This window comes from Saccoglossus kowalevskii, chromosome 1 (assembly GCF_978046115.1).
Source record: "Saccoglossus kowalevskii chromosome 1, keSacKowa6.1, whole genome shotgun sequence".
NCBI lineage: Eukaryota > Metazoa > Hemichordata > Enteropneusta > Harrimaniidae > Saccoglossus > Saccoglossus kowalevskii.
The window spans coordinates 29,541,376-29,562,113 of record NC_140641.1 but is presented as its reverse complement, the minus strand read 5'-3'; the positions used below and the strand labels follow the sequence as shown (position 1 = coordinate 29,562,113).

The 20,738-nt window shown below is 33.1% G+C and overlaps 1 protein-coding gene across 1 annotated transcript in view; it reads right to left on the bottom strand.

Annotated features, from left to right (window-relative positions):
- LOC100374248 (CD151 antigen-like) overlaps positions 1 to 18,043 on the bottom strand; it is a 56,078-nt gene extending 38,035 nt beyond the window's left edge. Inside the window, exon 1 of the mRNA XM_085500616.1 lies at positions 17,935 to 18,043. Coding sequence (XP_085356742.1) covers positions 17,935 to 17,985 — 51 coding nt within the window. The 5' untranslated portion in view covers positions 17,986 to 18,043. The remainder of the gene's footprint in view (positions 1 to 17,934) is intronic.
- Positions 18,044 to 20,738: the final 2,695 nt, after the last annotated feature.

The window sequence follows — 20,738 nt, the reverse complement described above, 5'->3', positions numbered from 1 at the left end:
TAAAACATTGTCATCAAATCTTAGTTTTTAAAAAATTTAGGTACAAGATAGTTCTCATTTACGGAAATAAATCACAGACTCTGTTCATATTAAAATGACTCTCAATAAATCTTAAGCAAACCAAATCAGTCAAATACTTTTGGGTGCAAAATAATTATGTTAATGAGGCTGTTTAATAATAGAGGTTTTCAGTATGCTTCAAGGCAGTATGGTCACTCTGACTGCTGTAAAGCAGAGGTCAATACAATCCTGTACTGTCCTACCTTATTGTTACAATTATTAATTGTTACCTGACAATCTATTTTTTTTTAATTTAAAAACAGATAATGGCTCAAAATTGCAACAATAATAGAATGAATGAATGCTTGCGTTCCAGTGATGGTATGCTATTTCCGTCGATATGATAATGATATAGAGCTGCCATGTCAGACGTAAACAAAAATTGAATGTGAATAATCTGAAATACCTTCAAATTTGGTGATGTATATTCCGAACAACTGCAAATACGTCACTTTCCGAACTGAATACTACTGATTCTGGTGTTAGGCGTATAACAATGACTAATAATGCTTACAAGAAATTTAGACAATTTCTTAATTGTCACACATTTGTCAACATATGGGTGTGTACATCAATGTAAAAGAGTTAACGAGTCTGACACGTAGCACATTACCCTAGTGTGAAAAGGATTCTGAAATTTATTGAGTAACAAAGCCACCAGCTTTCACTAATATACAAATGTTATAGTCTCTATAGTTAGCTATGAATACTGATGATTCAGGAACACGTTAGGGTTCTTGATAGTTTGATTGAACTCAGTCAAAAGGGCCATAATGATATACAACATGATTTAATAAAACTGCTTGCTTTTTTATGTTCTTTTTTTGTATGTTCCTATGGATAAAACATTAATCTCAAAATATCTAGGCCTTAAACATTCAGAACCATAGTCTTGCACATTTCGCATTGGCAAGCCAGGGCACAGAAAATGCGCATAAAATATTGTACTTTAAACAAGCAGCCTATCGGCTGAGATAGCTCCGCTGTTAGCAATGCACATTTCAATTAAAGAACTGAAGACATCATTAGAAAATGAACAATATGAATAGTATCAAAGCAATCGGACTTACAGTTTTTAACAAGAAGTCGAAAATATCACTTTTTACCAAAAATTACAAAAATATTCACCAAAATAAATTAATTAGAGAATTGAAGATATCATCACAAAATGAACAAATCTGAGAGAGGTCCACATGTAGTACCTATATATGTAATATCAAAGCAATCGGACTTACAGTTTTCAACAAGAAGTCGAAAATATCACTTTTTACCAAAAATGACAAAAATATTCACCAAAATTAGAGAACTGAAGATATCATCACAAAATGAACAAATCTGAGAGAGGTCCACATGTAGTACCTATATATGTAATATCAAAGCAATCGAACTTGCGGTTTTTAACAAGAAGTCGAAAATATCACTTTTTACCAAAAATGACAAAAATAGACACCTAAGATTGTAAGGACAGTCACTATGCATTTTCTCTAATCACCTTCACTCAGACACAATGCATCCTGAACACCTGGGATTGTAAGGACAGTCGCTATGCATTTTCTCCCATCACCTTCACTCAGACACAATGCATCCTGAACACCTAGGATTGTAAGGACAGTCGCTATGCATTTTCTCCAATCACCTTCACTCAGACACAATGCATTCTGAATAAAATTAAGGCCTTGCATATATACATACACAAGTATTATTTTAACTCTATAAACTTACACACATGACACCAAGATATACGGAATGGCTAATGACTGCAGAGTAATAGCCGGCAACTTTTAAGCGACAGTGTTGTCAAAACTGAGCGTGCTGTGCCCATTCCACTGTTCTGTTATCATTCCTCAGTTCTGTGGTTGGTCTTTACTTACATTACGCACATTACCTGCTATCCTCAGAGGCAGAGCATTGCTAAGACGCACACCCCTGTACCACGTATTTCCATGAGCTCTGCACACGCTACTGAGGAACACGGAACGCTGAGCGAAGAGCCGGTGAAAGTTCAAGAAAACAATGGGAACTCAACTTTGAAGTAATTTTGAACAATCAAATTTATATGAGTTACACACACAGGGGTAATCTTGTAACACTATTAAAGGGAGTCTCAACAACCATCACAAAGTACAGTTTTCACTGTGATGGTTGCCATGTGGTGAAAATGCTCGGATATATGCCCCTGAGAATATATTGTACTTAAATGTCACAAAAATCCGTTAATTATGACATTATTTATAAATTAATGTTTCAATTTACTAGCTTGACTGTAATTGCGCAACTGGCTTTTAGCAGGTCTCTAAAACTAACCAATATCAATATAGATTCACTCGCAATGTTCAAGCCCTCCCTATGAGCTATTCTGACAACAGTGCCATTTTCAAGAGAGTCACATGTTAGCTTTGCTCTTAAAAGGATTTGTGCATTTTATTTCCTGTCAGTCTGCTCGCCTCTAGAGAATCGTTCTGTGTTATCACTAAGCAGATATGTCTCATATGATATGCTCCTGTGATTTGTACAACGAAATGCTATTCAGATTTTCCTAACAACCAAACGACATACACGTTCTGTCACTTGTAGTTGGCATGGCGTGGCATAGATCACAACACTTGAAATGGCTTCAGGTTGATCGTGGCCATTAAAAAGCAAAATTTTGTTTAACGAACGAAAAAGGCTTAAATACATGTTGGTGACTTTAAGAGTGTTTTGAAAAAGTCATCAAAAATGTGTAACTTGACAGGTAATGGAACAACAGAATATGAAGGAAAATATCAGTAATACACGAACAGTTCCAGTAGATCATCTTCAATGACAACATCAATAATTGCATATAATTTGACAAATGTGTTTAAAATTCAAACTTCATTGATTGATACGCAACATACATCCTTGGTTGCCTGTAATTAGTGCAAGCTATAAAAACCGAAAGAACGAGCGAGGAATTCTTAACTAACATAACATCAGAACTAATTAAGCCGAAGGTAGAATCCTTCCCATTTTATCTATCTTAAAACAGTAAATCAACATAACATATTGCCCATATATATCCTGAGAAAGTACATTGAAGGTGTTCAGTTTGAGAGGATAGTCTATGTATTGATTGATTAAACTGACAATACCATAATGAATCCATCAATGTTTTTTTCATTACAAACCTAACTGGCTTCATTACATTAGTATACTCTATAGATTTGATTCCTACTTAACACCATCTCACCTTTATCGTTTTCGCACTTTATTTTAAATGGGTGTCATTTGCATAATGATTATCCCTGCCTATAGTCTACGCTAAAACACAACAATTTACAGCGAGATTTCAAATCTTTCATTCTTAATTATTTTGTTAGTTAAAATTCCAGCAATGCCGTATTTGAACTATTAGTAGTGCAAATAATTATGTGAATGACAGAGGTCTGTTTCTGGTTAAAAAAAAAAATCACATTTTTAAGATCCAGCATACAATAAACGCAAATCTTGGTTCAATATACTCTTATCACCCAGCCTATACATTCCACCAATGAGAAGCAAGGATTGGAACACAAATCGTCAGCGATGGTCACCAAGAGATAAGAGCGAACGAACGACCTCTTCTATTAGACCAAATATGCTAAATAATAAATGCATTATCCTGCATTTGCTTTGATCTAAGAAATGATGGAATATTGATTAATAATCATCCATTTCTTCTTGTTTTTTCCCAATTGATAGCACCCGATAGTGACCCCATAAAAGACATGCACATATAAGCATGCCTTTACAAGTTCGTAAACTACATTTTTATAACACACATACTCTAGCATACAAAGGTCATGTTTTCTACCTAACTGAAAATCTGATGTAGTTACGTGCCAAAGGTTTATTTGATAACAAATTAAATATATTTTTGAGAATGAAATCTTGACAAGTACACTCAGAATTATTGGGACACGCCCACAGCACCATGTGTGTTTTTACTACTAAGACATTATGCTAAAGTGACATTTACTACAAGAGTTCAACACGTAATTTGATGAATTTTAATTCAACAATTTGCAGACAAATTTACCCAATTTACACATTTGTCTATCAGTTGAGAAAATGAGAATGCAGGAAACAGACTGCTGAAAGAGACAAGATTGAAAGAACCTTTCACGATGGCTGCCATTCTACTGTAAATACAGAAAGAGTGTCACTTTATTTTTTACATCTGTATCCATCCACAATTTGTTGGCCAGTGACAAAGTTTATTATATTCAGAAATATTTTTCTGGTCATTTGTGATCCAAATGGAGTTTACCTTTTGACCACCAAAGTCATTTTTGGAAAATATTAAAATATTGTGGCAAATACATGTACATCTTAATCTAGAAGAGTGTTTATAATTGTTTCAGACATTGTTCAGTTCATTTTTTTCTGTCATTGAAGATGTTTTAGAAAGTATAATATATAGCTTTCATGCACCACTGGCTGCCAAAGATATAGTAAAAATGGTCATCTTGTAGCTAAGCATGAAATTTACATTGGAGTATTTGAAGAGCGCCCTCAATGTTGTAGGTGTCCAAGTCTGTTCAGCAGCTGGTAGGTAAACAGTGAATTTGACAACATCATCATTATCATCATCAGTTCAAACAGTCAGATAGAATCTGATTTTACATATACTGGAATCTTTTTTTTCATTCAAGCAATTTACAAGGGTTGGTATAGGAGACTTGATTACACAAGGGTAACTTCTCCTTTTTTTGGAGTTTAATTGGCCAAATAACAAAAGTGAAAGCACATAAACCTTAAAATAAACTCTCATGCATGCCCTGACTATTAATGGCAACCATTGTGAAAATCAATGAAGAGCAAATCCCATTTTAGAATCTTTATTCTACAAAGCAGCTTCATTATTTCACATATACGTACCGAAGTTTTTAAGTGAAATAGGAAACAATTAACACATTCAATGCCCTTGGATTTCCCATGTGAGTATTGCTCAGCATTGTGGGTAATTTCCTACACTAACTCCTGCAGGTGTTCCCTTATAAAACGGTATTTACATCCCTGAGACTTGCAGGACTATATAACATGCAACATTACTGTCCAGTTCAATAACTCTCAGAACATTATAGTATTCCCCGCCAAAATTTTAGTTCCACATGTTGAAAATTTGTATTTATTTTTTTTAAATTGTTTTTTTTTTTTGAAGCAGATCGTAATAATTTCTTATTAGCTATAGGTCTTGATCAAACTTTTGAAAAAAAAAAAAAGATAGTGTGAATAGTGACAACAGTTGATTTTGTCGCTTTACTTCAAAATAAAAGTACAGTTATAGTAACAAAAGAAATGAAAGATGTATAAAAGAGTCAAAACTAATTAATTACATATGCGTGACCTGTCCAATATGAACATATTGTATGTTGTTAACCATAAAACATTTCAATTGTGTGCAGTTATGACGTCTTTTTAACTCATAAAACACAATCAATGAGTATAAATCATTTGTGAATGCACTTTAAAGCAGTTGTAAGGAAATAAATGAAAGAACATAAAATAAGCTTATCCTTAACAAAATCACATTTGACGTGGAAGATCTCAATAATTATGTACATTTAATCACCAATTTTAAATATCATCTATGTATTGAAGAAAATCATGCAAATTAAGTTAATTATTATGAAATATTTATCAGAGAAAATATTTATTTGGAACATTTGCAGGTTGTAGTTGAATCAATATGCAAATTAACTAATTAATATGCACATGCTTGTAGAAAAAATAATCAGTGAAATAAGCTTATCCTTAAAAAAATCACATTTGACGTGGAAGATCTCAATAATTATGTACATTTAATCACCAATTTTAAATATCATCTATGTATTGAAGAAAATCATGCAAATTAAGTTAATTATTATGAAATATTTATCAGAGAAAATATTTATTTGGAACATTTGCAGGTTGTAGTTGAATCAATATGCAAATTAACTAATTAATATGCACATGCTTGTAGAAAAAATAATCAGGTAAGTCCGTTTCACAACAAGAACTTAATCTTGCTTTGATACAACATTTTGCACATTTTCATGTATTTTTATAATATTTTGAACAGAATGAACATAATTTTTCACTGCTACATACAATTATTGGTCATTTATATTTGACAAAATCTGAAAAAAATGATATAAGGGTTTATTTCGTGAAGGTGACATAAGCTGACTTCGGCAGTTCCAAAAGGGTTAAGGAAAAAATATAGACACAGACCAAGTGAACTTTAAATAAATAAAAGAATCAATCACGATGTAATTTGTTAAAAGACAGCGGACATAAATCCTGTGAGGAAATGTTAGAGAAGATTAAGACATCACGAAAGACAGGTGCTTTGATTCTTACAAATGAAAAATGGGACATGTTTACCTATATAAGATGTATTAAAATGTCCAGACCTTGCTATCACGGAGTTATATAAATTTTGACTCTAATTTCTCAGAGCATGTTTTCTGTGACACTTGTTAAATTGTCACATGGATCTAAAATAAGACTTGATTTGTATCAACTATTATCAAAACCTGCAAGGACTCTTGATTGCAAGTCAACCATGTTTCGGACACAATCATGGCATTCGTTGAGTAGGGTTTTCCCAAATGAATACTATAAAGGTGGAGGATCGGGCATTTTTTTTTTAAGTCTAGAAATCTTGCATAAGCAATTTGCTCTCACAAAATTTTGCCAACAGGAGCTTTAAGAAAAAAAAAAAAAAAAAATAATTAATAATGAAAAAAAAATTAGCTGAATGACAAAATATCAAAGAATTCAGAATCTTTGTCTTAGTAATAAATTTTTGCCAAAGATCTGACAAACAGGTATTTGTTCAGCTGCGATCTCACATCAGAAACCCTGTATGGTTTGACCTATGAAACACAAACAGTGCTGTACCATCTATGATATAATTGCACTTTTCACAGTTTTAATAATGTACACAAACATACTCACTATTCATGATAATTCAATGAGCCTGAAAGGTCAAAATTTCAGGCTATTTATAGTAAGAGCATAACTTCCTTCTGGTGGCATTACATATATTATATAATGTTTATTTTTATACTAGTAATTGATATGTTTTTTATCAAAATTACAAGGGTTTATGATTCACCATGAATTAATTTTTTGAAATCAACAATTATAGGTCTTCTCTTCTGGTCAAGACTAGTCAGACTAATTTTCTGGCCAAGACTGGACAGACTAATTTTCTGGCTAAGACTGGACAGAACATTTGCCTGATTATTTCCTTAATCAACTCATGCCTTAAAATGGTTGACATTTGGCCATCTTGAATTGAATCGTGAAACAAATGCATGTGCATTGTTCAATATGTTGTCTGATGTATGTGTGAAGTTTAAACTTGATCAGTCCAGGCATATACAGAACTGAAAATGCATTCTTAAAAAACAAAATGATCACCAGTCGGCCATTTCAAACTTTGAAAAATAAAATTAACAGGCATCAAGGTCTAAGTACATTCAATGTATATACCTAGTTTAAACCAAATCTGATACGGTTATGAAATAGTAAAATTATGTAATTTTGATACAATTTTGGCATTAAATTGATGTTCATAAAAACAGAAGCACATATATAATTAAAAGTTGTACCAGAATTGTCTCGCTATTTTCTCTATTCCTGGTGATTTTCATATCTCTGTTTGTTGGAGTTTTATTCATTCACGCACAGATATATCTGATAGAGGAAAGTAATATTTTTTTTAGCTCAAAACCAAGGGAGAGAAAAAAAATAACGATGAAATTATAAAGAACATACCTATTTTTATTGCCTTTCATATGCAAAGCTGAAAGCTTTAAATTCAACCAGGAAGCACTTATGACGTCACTGCAATTACAGAGGCGCACGATAAAAATACACACACGTTTTATTTCTTTTAATGGGTGTAATTATCATTCTGATTCGTGGGCATGTGCTGACCTATTTGCTCCTGGAGGTCGTTATCATACACTCACATATGCCTTTCGAAATAGGGAACTATTCAAACATCTCTTGCACTGACAACAACATATGTACAAAATAAAATTGCACAGTAAGACAGGAAAGAATTTTTTTTTTTTTTTTTTTTTTTTTTTTTTTTTTTTTAAATTATTTTTTGTGCCAGGCGACAGTTCCGGACATTGAGTGTCACTGTTGTCTCTCCTGACTTTTTTTTTTGTATGTGCAAATTGCAAGTGCTAGTGACGACACATAGTGCATTTTGCCACAGAAGTCATATTCATGTTTGGGACTACATGACAGGGCTGTGTGGCCATCTCTCTGTCAAATGGCAATTTGTAATGCGCTATCCTGGCGTCAACCAGGCCCGGTCGAACACAAGCACCTGCGGACCTTAACCAAGGTTCCCCCAAAGTCGCATTCGTTAGTGAATGAATCTCGGCCAGTGGAATTGGCCTTCCCATTGAGTCTGTGGCACACTCACCCAGGGTAGGGGTCGACCTTTTTGACGTTCAGCCTATGGTAGGATTTGAACTTGGGTCTACCGATCATGAGTCTGATGCAATAACCACTATGCTACCAGTGACCGATTAGGAAAGAATTAGGAAAGAATTAACAATCCACAGAATGAGAACGTATACCGTGCATATTGAAAACCATCACTGAGACGACACAATGACATAATATGACCACAGAGCGAGAACCAATTTAATACATAAGTGAATTTATGAGACTTAGCTAGCAGGAGGCAGTATATCAAATAATTTTTTTTTTATCAAATATATCATTAATTTCTTTGCAGGTACATGTAATCACTAAAAAATAACTTCATTACTAATCTATCAATGAATCAAACTATAAAATTGGAATACACCAATAACTAGATTCAGCGTTACATGGAAAATGTAGAAAATCTGCCATTTTATTCAGTCATGTATGTTCGTAGCTAGTTGTGAAATATGTAATAGTCCTCCAAATCTATCATGCCATGACTTAACAGATAAATGTTTGATTTGAAATGTAACAAAATCCCGAAAAAATTGTTGTGGCTTATTGCATATTGTTTACCAAGTCTGCAACTGTGAGTGTTAAGAGTCAAACAATGGCAATTTTTTTTTTCTGAAAAGGCACAAAATTGATATTTTATATGTAATTTTTTGTTTGCACAGGCGACATTTTTACTCATTAAAACTTTGTATATACAAAATGTGTAAGCCTGAAATATACAATGTATACAAGTGTTAGTGCAGACAACGTTGGATGGTAAATTTAATCAACCTCGGCTCGGTTTATTCAATTTGTTACAACACAAGGATGAGAAAACATGATACAATAACACCTTATTTGAGATCATGCAGATTCATAGGACCAGACATTCCTTCTCAGATTTTGAGACAGATTATTTATAACCATTGTTAATTCTCAGTGTAGATCAGACATATTGAGAGCACTAGACTTCATTATATTTACAGGACATTGCATTTGTTGCACAGATCCCATCCCTAAGCTTTCTTTCTCATCAGAATAATGAATAATGACGTCTTCAGCACAGTACAGGTCTTTGGCAAGGGGTCGTGACAAATATAATCGGACAGTTCTGAAAATAGCAAGTTCTGAAAACAGTGAGATAAACCAAAGAACCAAAGTCAATTTTCTGTCACCATTCACAAAATAAAATCACATAAATTGTTGCCATAATTTTTTTTAAATAAAGACCTGTAGGCAAAAAAAATTAAAGCGGGGGAGTCGTCACCTACGCATGTGTCAGGTGGCCATAGCATGTCATTGTTTACAAACAAGCGCCTACCCATGAGCTTTTGCGTTCTTAGCGTGTGTTGTTATCATCGCTTGGGACTCAATTTTCGTGTGTGCGCAGGTGACGACCCTCTCGCTTTAAGTTTATTGGTTCAAAAGAAAATATAGAAAATGTACATATATGTGAAAAATGCTGCATTACAATTTTGGTATGAACTATTACAGCAAAATTTGCACATGATAAAATTATGGCTATTTAATTAGCAAAAATAAGGGTTTTCAAGATAAAGTTATGCAAATTTTATAACCATGTATCATATGTGATGAAGATCTCACAGGAAATGAATTCTTGCACTTTGAAAGCGACCCCTTTTTGTGCAAATCAATTGTTGTTCTAACCAATAGCATCCCAGAATGCAGTGGACGCTTGGAAATGTCTGATTGCATAAATAGAAATAAGTGAGAATAGACGTAATACATTTTTTGAAAATATAAGCCATAACAATATAAAAGAAAAGTCTGAAATAAATGCAAACCAGTTTTGGCTTTAAGTACATTTCTTAGCCCTGGATGAGCAAATATCTACACCATTTTAAATATCACCACTTCTATTCTTATCATCTAACAAAAACATATCAGTATTCTGTGGTCATAGTTGACCACAAGTTAATATCATTTAAATTTCTTGTTTATATTACATAAATAGAAGCACGTGCAGGACATTCAAACTGCCAAACAGATGTACATTCACTTGCCATACCCGTAAAATTTAATTCAAGTATAATTATGGATTATAATGTATTCAAAAATATTCTATTCTACTCTAACTATGTATTCGTTCTATTCTATTCTATTCTATTCTATTCTATTTCACCCAATACTTCAATTTACTTCAAATCTGACATTAAAAGTTGACATTATGAATATAAAAACAAGAATGATAATGAAACCAAATGACAATTCTTAGTCAAGTACATATTTACCATGTGATGTCGTAATCAATTACAATGTATCTTGATGTGCTAAACATAGAAAGTTTGTTTATACAGTCATTTTAAACATGTCCATTTACACATCAGTGTCGCAACAATAAAATTCAAAGGATGATGACAACGATGATATGTCTGGAACTGACTCTCCTATTGGCTGAGCACGCAATTCTTGCAGTATTTTTTTTCCCCATGAACATTCATTTTTAAATATAATCGTACACTTGTATTCATTATTAGTTACCAGTAATCTTGATAAAAAGAGTATATTTATCATAATAATAAAGACTAAAGATGCATAATATGCATCTGCTATGGTTCTATAACTTATTATTATACATCTGTCGGTCTGCCTGTCGGACAATTCTCCTACTGTACTGTCTTCGTGCATATTTTGAGGTATTCTCGTAATAACCTCATATTATTATACACATGTCACTGTCTGCTGTAATTTTGCAGAAATGCACAAGGTATCTGCATCCTACCATATTTGGAAATGCAAATTCCAAATACAGGAAGAATACATGGTATATTTCAAAATTTATAGTAAAAAAGTGCCGCTTTAGCCATCTTGCTTAGTTGTGGTTTTATCGGATCATCCACGGTTGCATCTAAGCATAGGTTGTTATTTCAGCTGTACTGTTCTTCATGCACATGTTGTGGTATTCTTATAATAACCTCATATTATTATTATGGAAATGAAAATAGAAATTAAAACTTTTTTTTAAAAATTGTGGACCAACTGCGAAATTACCACCACTGTTCTATTCTGAGGTGTATTCATTGTTCATTATTCATGATATGCAGTGATGTTATGAAACCTGGGAGTGAAACACTTCCAAAAGAGGAGAGTATAGATGTGCACTTGCAGTGATATCTGCTTAAAACAGGTCAGATCAAAAGCAGCCATTCTTATTGGTTGGCAGCTTACAATTCATGCTTCTCCTATTTATCACCTCAAAAACCAGAATATTCGGAACAGACCAGTCGTGGTAGTTTCGTGTCAACGCGAAAGGTTCTACAAATTTGTTCTGAAGAAATTATATAAAAAAAATTGCCACGACTTGGCCACACTAATCAACATGTTGCAATCTGGTGGTAGTAACTGAGGCATCTGTATCCTACCTTAGGAAATGCATTATAAAGAAATGATGCATATTGTAAAACTTTCAACACTAAACAGTTGGACCAAATGATGAATAATAATGTTATTATGAAAATACCACAAAGTATGCATACTGGTATATTAAGTGGTTCCTTTGGAACAATGTGCAAGAATAAGGTTATCACATTAATTTGCTTAGTACATTACTGCAGCACTGTATACTTTGGTTTTCTTGCATAAAACATAGTGTTGTGCAAATTTTGTTGACATCATTGGGCCATTCCAGTTTATATCTGCACCCCCTCCCCCCCTGCTGATGAGCTTGTGTGTTTACTTGTGTGAGTATATAAGGTGGATGGCTACCATTAAAATGGATCACAAGATTTCTTTGATTTTTACTACAAAATATTTGTGGTTTTTATTTTATGGTCACTGAACTATCTTTTGTACAAAATATGGGCCAAACATCCCTGAATATGTTGGTCTTGAGCCAATGACCATTGATCTGAAAATGTTGGTCTTGAGCCAATGACCATTGATTCCTTTCTACAGCAAAAACATTTTGTCAAAAAATGAAAAACTTCTATCTGGAAATAAAATTTGTGGTTATGGTTATCATAATTATTAGAAAATTCTGATGGTGATCATTTGTTTTTTATGAATAATGCTTAAACCTCTCTATAGATATTCATAAATACTGTTTTTACATATATTAAACGATTTAAATTTCCAAAAAAATATTACATATGATGAGTGTCCAAATCAATAACACTTTTAAAAAACAAATAATTGTGAACATTTTGTTATCTCTATTTAATGGTTGAATGCCCCGTAAATGACCTTAAATAATCATCACCAATGCTATATAGCTTTATATTAAAAGTCTGGAGTAGTTCATGATTTTATTGACAATTTGTTATAGGTATCAGGGTACATTAAGTTTCATGTGTATTGATATCATTTACATAATGTGCTATTCTGAGTTCATTGAAAAAAAAAACCCACTTAGATCAAAACAATCATACAGTTGTATAAAACATGTGTTCAATGTCCGCAAATATTATCTGTTTTAAATATCTGGAATGCATCCAATATGAAACACTGAGAAGTGCTCAGAATTATTAATACAAAATAAAAGTGTCATGCACATTTACTAGAATTTCAAAAACCATGCTCAATTGCCATATGCATCACTAAACCCGAAAACATGTTGGAAGCCAAAATATCTGGTCTGGCTATCAACCCTTTTAATAATATGATCTCTATGGCAACAAATAACAGCTGCAAAATCACATTTTAAGGTCACAGATGTACTGCAATAAAATTAGTGAAAAAATAAATAAATAAAACAGTTGTTGAATTGATACCATCATCATATTCAATATTTCCAAAACTACAAAACAACATTGTGTACCCACAGCACTATTGGAAATGATAATTCAATAATTTTTTTATACTCAGCATTATGTAACCAAGACAGTAATATTACCTTTGGTTGATGTCGGTCTACTCAAAGGGGAAAGATTTATAAGTAGCTGACAACTTATGCACATAAAGACATCAAATATGTCGACATGGAAACCTCTCTAAGCATAACCAGAAGGCCACACATTATTTTTATGAAAGGCATTAATAAATCATACAATTTGTCATCACCCTAACCTCTGTAATATGTGGATTAAAAAAAATATGATGGAAAGCCTGACAAACTAGGTACAGCTTATGCCCATACAATTTTTATGAATAAAAGCACGGAAAAGGTTGACTTCATATCAAAATAGATTATATAAATTACACTCCCATGAAGTCATGTACATAAGATGAAGTAATAAACCATTCAGTCAGGTGACGTGAATTACGAATTAGAATATCAAATGAAGAAGTAATAAGAACGGTATTTAAATTCTTCATCAATAATACCAATGATGATTGCGTTTGCAACAAGGTATCAAATAAAGCTATAGTCAGACCATATATGGTAATGTACATTATCTCAGCTGAAGTATGTTTACATTATTATAAGATGCTAATATAGTTCATACTCTAAACATAATGCAACTATTATAATCTTGCCCATTGAGAAGATAGATAATGAAAAACAAATAAGAATACTGTTCTAGAATGGCAGAAATGCTTGATTTTGATGATTTTTAAGTATAAAAATTGTCCCCATTCAGCCATATTGAATCCTGATGGTGAAACGAGTGGACGTGCATATCCTCCCAAAATGTATGTATGTGTGAAGTTTGAATGTGATTGACTCAGACATATCTAAGATACAAGAGAGACAGCACTGACAAACACACACATAAGTTCTCTTACATGCAGACACCAGAAAAATGAATGTATTGAGGGGGAATAACAGAATTACAAAAAAAACTTTATATAAAAATAAATAAGAATAGCCCTATGTTTCACTAATTTCTATACATGAGCAGTTGTTATTCTGTCAAATTACGCGTAAACAAACAATGTGACAACCACTGCCCTTTAATGCAACCTTTAATAATTATATTTTGATGTACATGGTCACATACAGCATTAATCCTAGATTAAATTCTAATAATGTAAGGCAGGTGGTTGACCTTGAAAATTATATTTATTTAATAATAATTTTACCTTGAAAGTACAACCTAAAATATATATTATCTAGTAATAACAATGACAAAGTTCAATATAGAATTAATATCAAATCAATTTAATCATTAATTAATAAAGTATTCAATTTTTATATATTTAAAGATAAATTTGAACAAGCAGCCTATCGGCTGAGATAGCTCCGCTGTTAGCAATGCACATTTCAATTAAAGAACTGAAGACATCATTAGAAAATGAACAATATGTATAGTATCAAAGCAATCGGACTTGCAGTTTTTAACAAGAAGTCAAAAATATCACTTTCTACCAAAAATGACAAAAATATTCACCAAAATTAGAGAATTTAAGATATCATCACGAAATGAACAAATCTGAGAAAGGTCTACATGTAGTACCGTATCTATATATGTAATATCAAAGCAATTGAACTTTTGGTTTTTAACAAGAAGTCGAAAATATCACTTTTTACCAAAAATGACAAAAATATTCACCAAAATTAGAGAATTGAAGATATCATCACAAAATGAACAAATCTGAGAGAGGTACACATGTAGTACCTATATATGTGATATCAAAGCAGTTGGACTTGCGGTTTTTAACAAGAAGTCAAAAATATCATTTTTTACCAAAAATGACAAAAATATTCACCAAAATTAGAGAATTGAAGATATCATTACAAAATGAACAAATGTGAGAGAGGTCCACATATAGTATCTATATATTTAATATCAAAGCAATTGGACTTGCGGTTTTTAACAAGAAGTTGAAAATATCACTTTTTACCAAAAATGACAAAAATATTCACCAAAATTAGAGAATTGAAGATATCATCATGAAATGAACAAATCTGAGAGAGGTCTACCCAAGGTACATATACACCAAGTATCAAAACATTCAGGCTTGTAGTTTTCAAGAAGAAGTCGAAAAAGTAAAACATTGACACGGATAACGACGACGGACAATCACTCATATGATAAAGTCGACAGCGGAGCTAAAAAAAAATCATTTGTTAATAATTAAATAAATAATTATAGTTATTGATTAATTTTAATGTCAGATCTCCTGACCTACCTAAGGCAGTATGTATATACAGATATAGTAGTTGTTTTCAACCTTGGAAAGAAGGGAAAAAAAACAATAAAAAAACACAGCTGTTACAATAATACATACACTGGTGGAAACCATATCAAGTCAGGTTAATGACATTGTGTGGAACAGTCAAAGCAAATCTTATCATAATTGAATTTTCACCATAAAAAAATAAAAAAACTTTTGACCTCAATATTGCATAGAGTGTACCAAGTCAAATTACTCTCAGGATTGAAAAATTATGAACAGCGTTGAAATGTTGCTTGATATTAGAATTGGCAGCTGAATCTGCTGTACGTGTCGGGCGTAATAATACTCAATGACGCTTTTACATCAACAATAAATGATAACTGACAATGTAAATCACATCCTATTCTGCCACACACTAACACTTGTTACAAGTCAATGTCGCTCATGTGGTGAATAAAATAGTTGAAATATCAGTCAACGTGCATGTATGTACTGCGGATATAATTTAAATGACTTTGTGGGGCAGGAAAATGATGACCATCAAATTATATGCATGGTTACCATGTTGATCCTCGAGTATAAAGGGTCACCCATTTATAATAGAAATATGTTATTTTTAGTTATAATTAATGCCAAGTGAAATGGAATCAAAGATTATGAAAAAATATTCTACCTGTATTGTGGTATTTTTAGAGTGGCTAAAAATTGTAAATATCAGTAAATAAGTTATTTTTTGATATCACAAAACTACAACCCATTAAGCCTTCTTCTCGATTTTAATCCAATCAAGCTGAAAGTATCCAATTATAGAAACGGTTGGACTGTTTTTGTTTACATTTATGGTATGCATATATGTTTTCAAGCAAATGGCATGTTTATTATTCAATATCAAAATCAGATTACAAATAAAGCACTAGTCTTCCCACAACCACATCTTATTATTCCTATGCAAAGTATACAAGCTGTATGAATAAATTGTTTACATGGATATCAAACATGCTTAATAGTTACTGTGGTGTTTTAATTATTGAGGTTTTAATTAATTTATTAATAGACAAAAATCTGTAAAAAATATATATTAATGAAGAGCTCCCTAAAACTTTACAACTAGCCTAAAAGCAATGATGTTTTTGTTATATTGCATTGACAAGTACCTTCTCTGCCCAGGGGTTTAACAAATGCACTTAATAGCAGGCCATCATCATGTAACAACAGGCCAAAGAAAAAGAAAAAGGCTCTCGGCAGCGCGACCGGCGTAGGCGGTCAGGGGAGAGACCAGAAAGTAGACGGCCAATTTGGGCTTGTAGCAGGAGGCCATATGGCCGGTGGCTGGCTCTTAATGAAACCCCTACTGCCACTATATGCATCTCCAGTAATAATATAGACTGTTGTAAGTGTAACAGTTGTTGTTATGTAATACGCTGCACATGCTCGAATCACAGTCGCTCAGGTGTTGAGGGACTGTGCTCGAATATAGCATAAATGACAAATGTATATTACACATGTTGTATACATCACATGGGACCCACAGTAAATATGACAAGTATTTTAATGAGTTATGGGTTAAACGCTCAAATTTGTTTGCAGGTTAGCTTTTTGAATGCCATAATTTTTCCCGTGTGAGATTTTAGTGGATCATTTTATTAATATTAATCTGTATATAATTTCAAGTTAGGACCAAATGGACATAATTCCATTTTCTTAAACAACATTTTTGTGCATGGACATATTATTCAGATTACTTATGTGTTTCTGCAGATTTCAAACGATGTGCCAGTCATATCAGAACCGTCAAGTCCCTGTGTCGACAGACATCATTCATAAATTAAAATTGCAAGTAGTAAACACGTTTTATTACTTTTACTGAGAAAGTTATTTGACTTATTCGTCTCGACATTCATGCGATTTAAAGAAAGTTCAAGACGATGGGGATTACTCGAGTCGAGACTCAACATGCACACCAGCGACTTTATGTTCCCTCCAGTGGGGAAGGGTCGCACCACGGGCCGCCGATGGCCGACATGATGAGAGTGTACATGACATGATGATGAGGAGACTGCGGTCGACCACAAGTTATGCAGTCGATAAGCGACTAAACACCCGTCTCAACGGTCGTTATGTTGTTATGGTGTAGGTAGTACTGGTTACCAAGTCTTGAAATCGGTTACTAGGCTTCAAATTATAATATTAAATGAAAAAAGAAATAAATTTACGGTCATTCAGCCTATCAAGAAGCACTTTCGAATCACTCGTTCCCGCGACTATCGTTTCAAAATCCCGATAATGCATAACATAGGAGATTTTACCACTTTATGGCGACTGTGTGCGTAAAATATCAACAAAAGTCATGGCAACTTTGGGGAATTTGTTTTAAAAAACGCGTTTCGGGTACAAAATTATCAAAAATACGTTACCTACCTTACGATCCTTGTGTTTCCCAGCAAGGGCGTCGACGTCAAAGAACAACATCGGGCACTTTCACACATAGAGGGCGCCGTCACAAGCGACGGCCCGCCGTAACATTCCCCCGTTCCGCTACTGGGGGCAGTACGAGTTTCCCAATAATGTTAATCTCACCAGAAATATGCGATTAATTATATGCATTACGTCAATTCATTATTACAGGCTCTGTTCGCTTTCTATGGGGAAACCCAGGTTCTCAAATATCATTAATATTCCAGGAAATTTTTTTAATTTTTCATCACAATATTCTGTAGGGGATATTCTGTATACAATATAATTGGGTTTCTTCCATGTTGAAAATTTTATATCGTGTCAAGTACTAACACATTTATTTACTCTTGGAGCCTTGAAGTTGCTTTTAACAAACTGTAATGGATACTATTTGTATAGATCTCACTCACTTGTTGACTCTGGTATGTATTACAATACCACGTAAATGTGATGCTTTGGAACGATCCCGAATTCAGTTGCTTGGAATTTGTGATACAGTATTGTCAGATATCACACCACGTGCCGGGAAAAATAATGTAACGATGAGTGAATATTTCATTATTGTGACATTAAGCCTAGTTGTGGGACAGCTCGTGGGTTACAGTGTGTGCTAACCTCCTTGTTGAATATTGATATATCCACTATAATTTAACATTGCCGAGGAGGGTTTCCAGTAATGATAGTAAACACATATACCATTATATCTCATCGAAGATGAAGTGGGTAGTGCGAGTTGTATATATATATATATATATATATAAGAAATTCCACCAAAAACTACAGCGTTAAAGAAATACGGCGTGTCGTTCATTAGAATAAGAACATTTATCAATAACATGCTAGTGATGTTGAGATTTGTTCACTGCATCGTTTAACAAGAACAAAAATTTGACCGAATTGCGCAAAATAATAGCAGTAATCTAAGATGATGACGTAATCTGTCAAGCATGGAAGGATTTTTTCAAAACAAATATGTTCATGCGTTACTATGCCAGTAAGACGCTTAGAGATGAAGAAATGAACACGACACTGAAGTCGAATCGTCGAAAGAAAGACATAATGAATTCAATTAAAGCCATATTGTTTTGTCCAAAGTAAGAGCAATGTCATGCCACTGTAATGACATCGGGAGTTAACCAAAAATGCTCGAAATGTCGGGTGCCACTGAGGACAAAGTAGTAAGCAAAATGTACCTCACGCCAAGAATAATCATTTACAGCGACATCCAGTAAAAAATTGTAAAAGTAAAACATTAAAAATATTGACACTCATCAAAGATAATTAATCTTATATCAACATGCTGTAATCGTGACGTCAAGTGTGTATTACTCCACGTCACGTTCTTATTTGCAATGAGGAACTTCACAGAGAAAACCTGAGAAATGTCTTTGTTTAGTTTTTGAATACGGAGACAAGGTGAGCACCATACAATTGGAAAGCAACAGGAATTCATTTTAGTTCCAGATATTTCCATAATATAGTTTTATTTCGCACTGGCCAGCTTCTGTTCTAGTTTTGTGTCGACACTATTGCAGTTTTCACTACTATGTTCTTGAGTTTCTTTTGTCATTACATTTAACGCCTTGTTTCTGATAGCACAAAGGATAAGTTGACTAAGTATTTTATTGAAAAAAATACGAATAGAGTAAAAAAAAAAACGTGACACAGTAAACTTTTTTCGACAAAATTTCTACAGTTCCCACAAAAACGAAATACATGTGAAAAATAGACTATGAGGGCGGTGCATGATTAAGCGGAAAGTGGCGAGATGAATTGTTCGAGTAATACGAAAACATCGAGTTATTAAATTGGCAAATCATTAGTATATCAGAGTATTATACATTATCAACTTTATCCGTGGGTACATAGCTCTTCTTGTGACGGTCTTTAGTCTTTGTGATGGTAATTTAGTCATTTCTGATATATTTTCTGTCATTAAATTTGTTCTTTTCAAATATTACGATTTTTTTTTATCTGCAATGTCATTTGGCGCAAGAATAGCTATGGACCCACAAGTATATCAACTTTGTTTTAAGGAAGACATTCTGCAAAAACAGTGGTGCTATTTAAACCACGAGATTGATTGTTTTCGTAATGGAGTAAATCATTAAACATTGTGAAGGGTACTAGTGTGCAAATTATTTTTTCCCCCTTCACCTATTATGTGAGATATATATATGTGGCTGTTAACTGCAGATATATCAAGAATTGTTATTCTAATTCAATACAACTGGGTATACAGCTGTATAGAAATAATCCTAGACCTGATAAGATTTTGGTGAAAATCTACTAAATCTAAATTTGGAAATCTATTAGTTGAGTTACTGTGGTCAGTTCGATCAGTTTTTTTTATATATCTGTTCAACATAGAATCATGTGTTTTAAGATAATACTTGCCTGTGGTGAGTGTAGTAATTTGCATACGACGAGATGTGTATTTGATTGCTGTGTGTGTCAGGTCAGGTATGTAGGCATCGATGTGTCTGTACCACCAATATCTTAAAAACAGTGATGCTTTATGATAATGCACATCCCTGGTAAGATTTCAGTGGAAATCTGTGTATGTTACTAATACCCCGGTATATAATAGTTTTATACACTGCCCTACTCTCAAATGCAATGCCAATCTTTTTGGCAAAAAACCATTGAGCAACAGCCCAATTGGCCCATTTTTTAAGAAAACACAAAAAATACCATTGCTACCTTGTTACTTATAGTGTAATGTTACAATAGTTGTAGAACTAGTTGTAGAACAAAAAAAAATGATT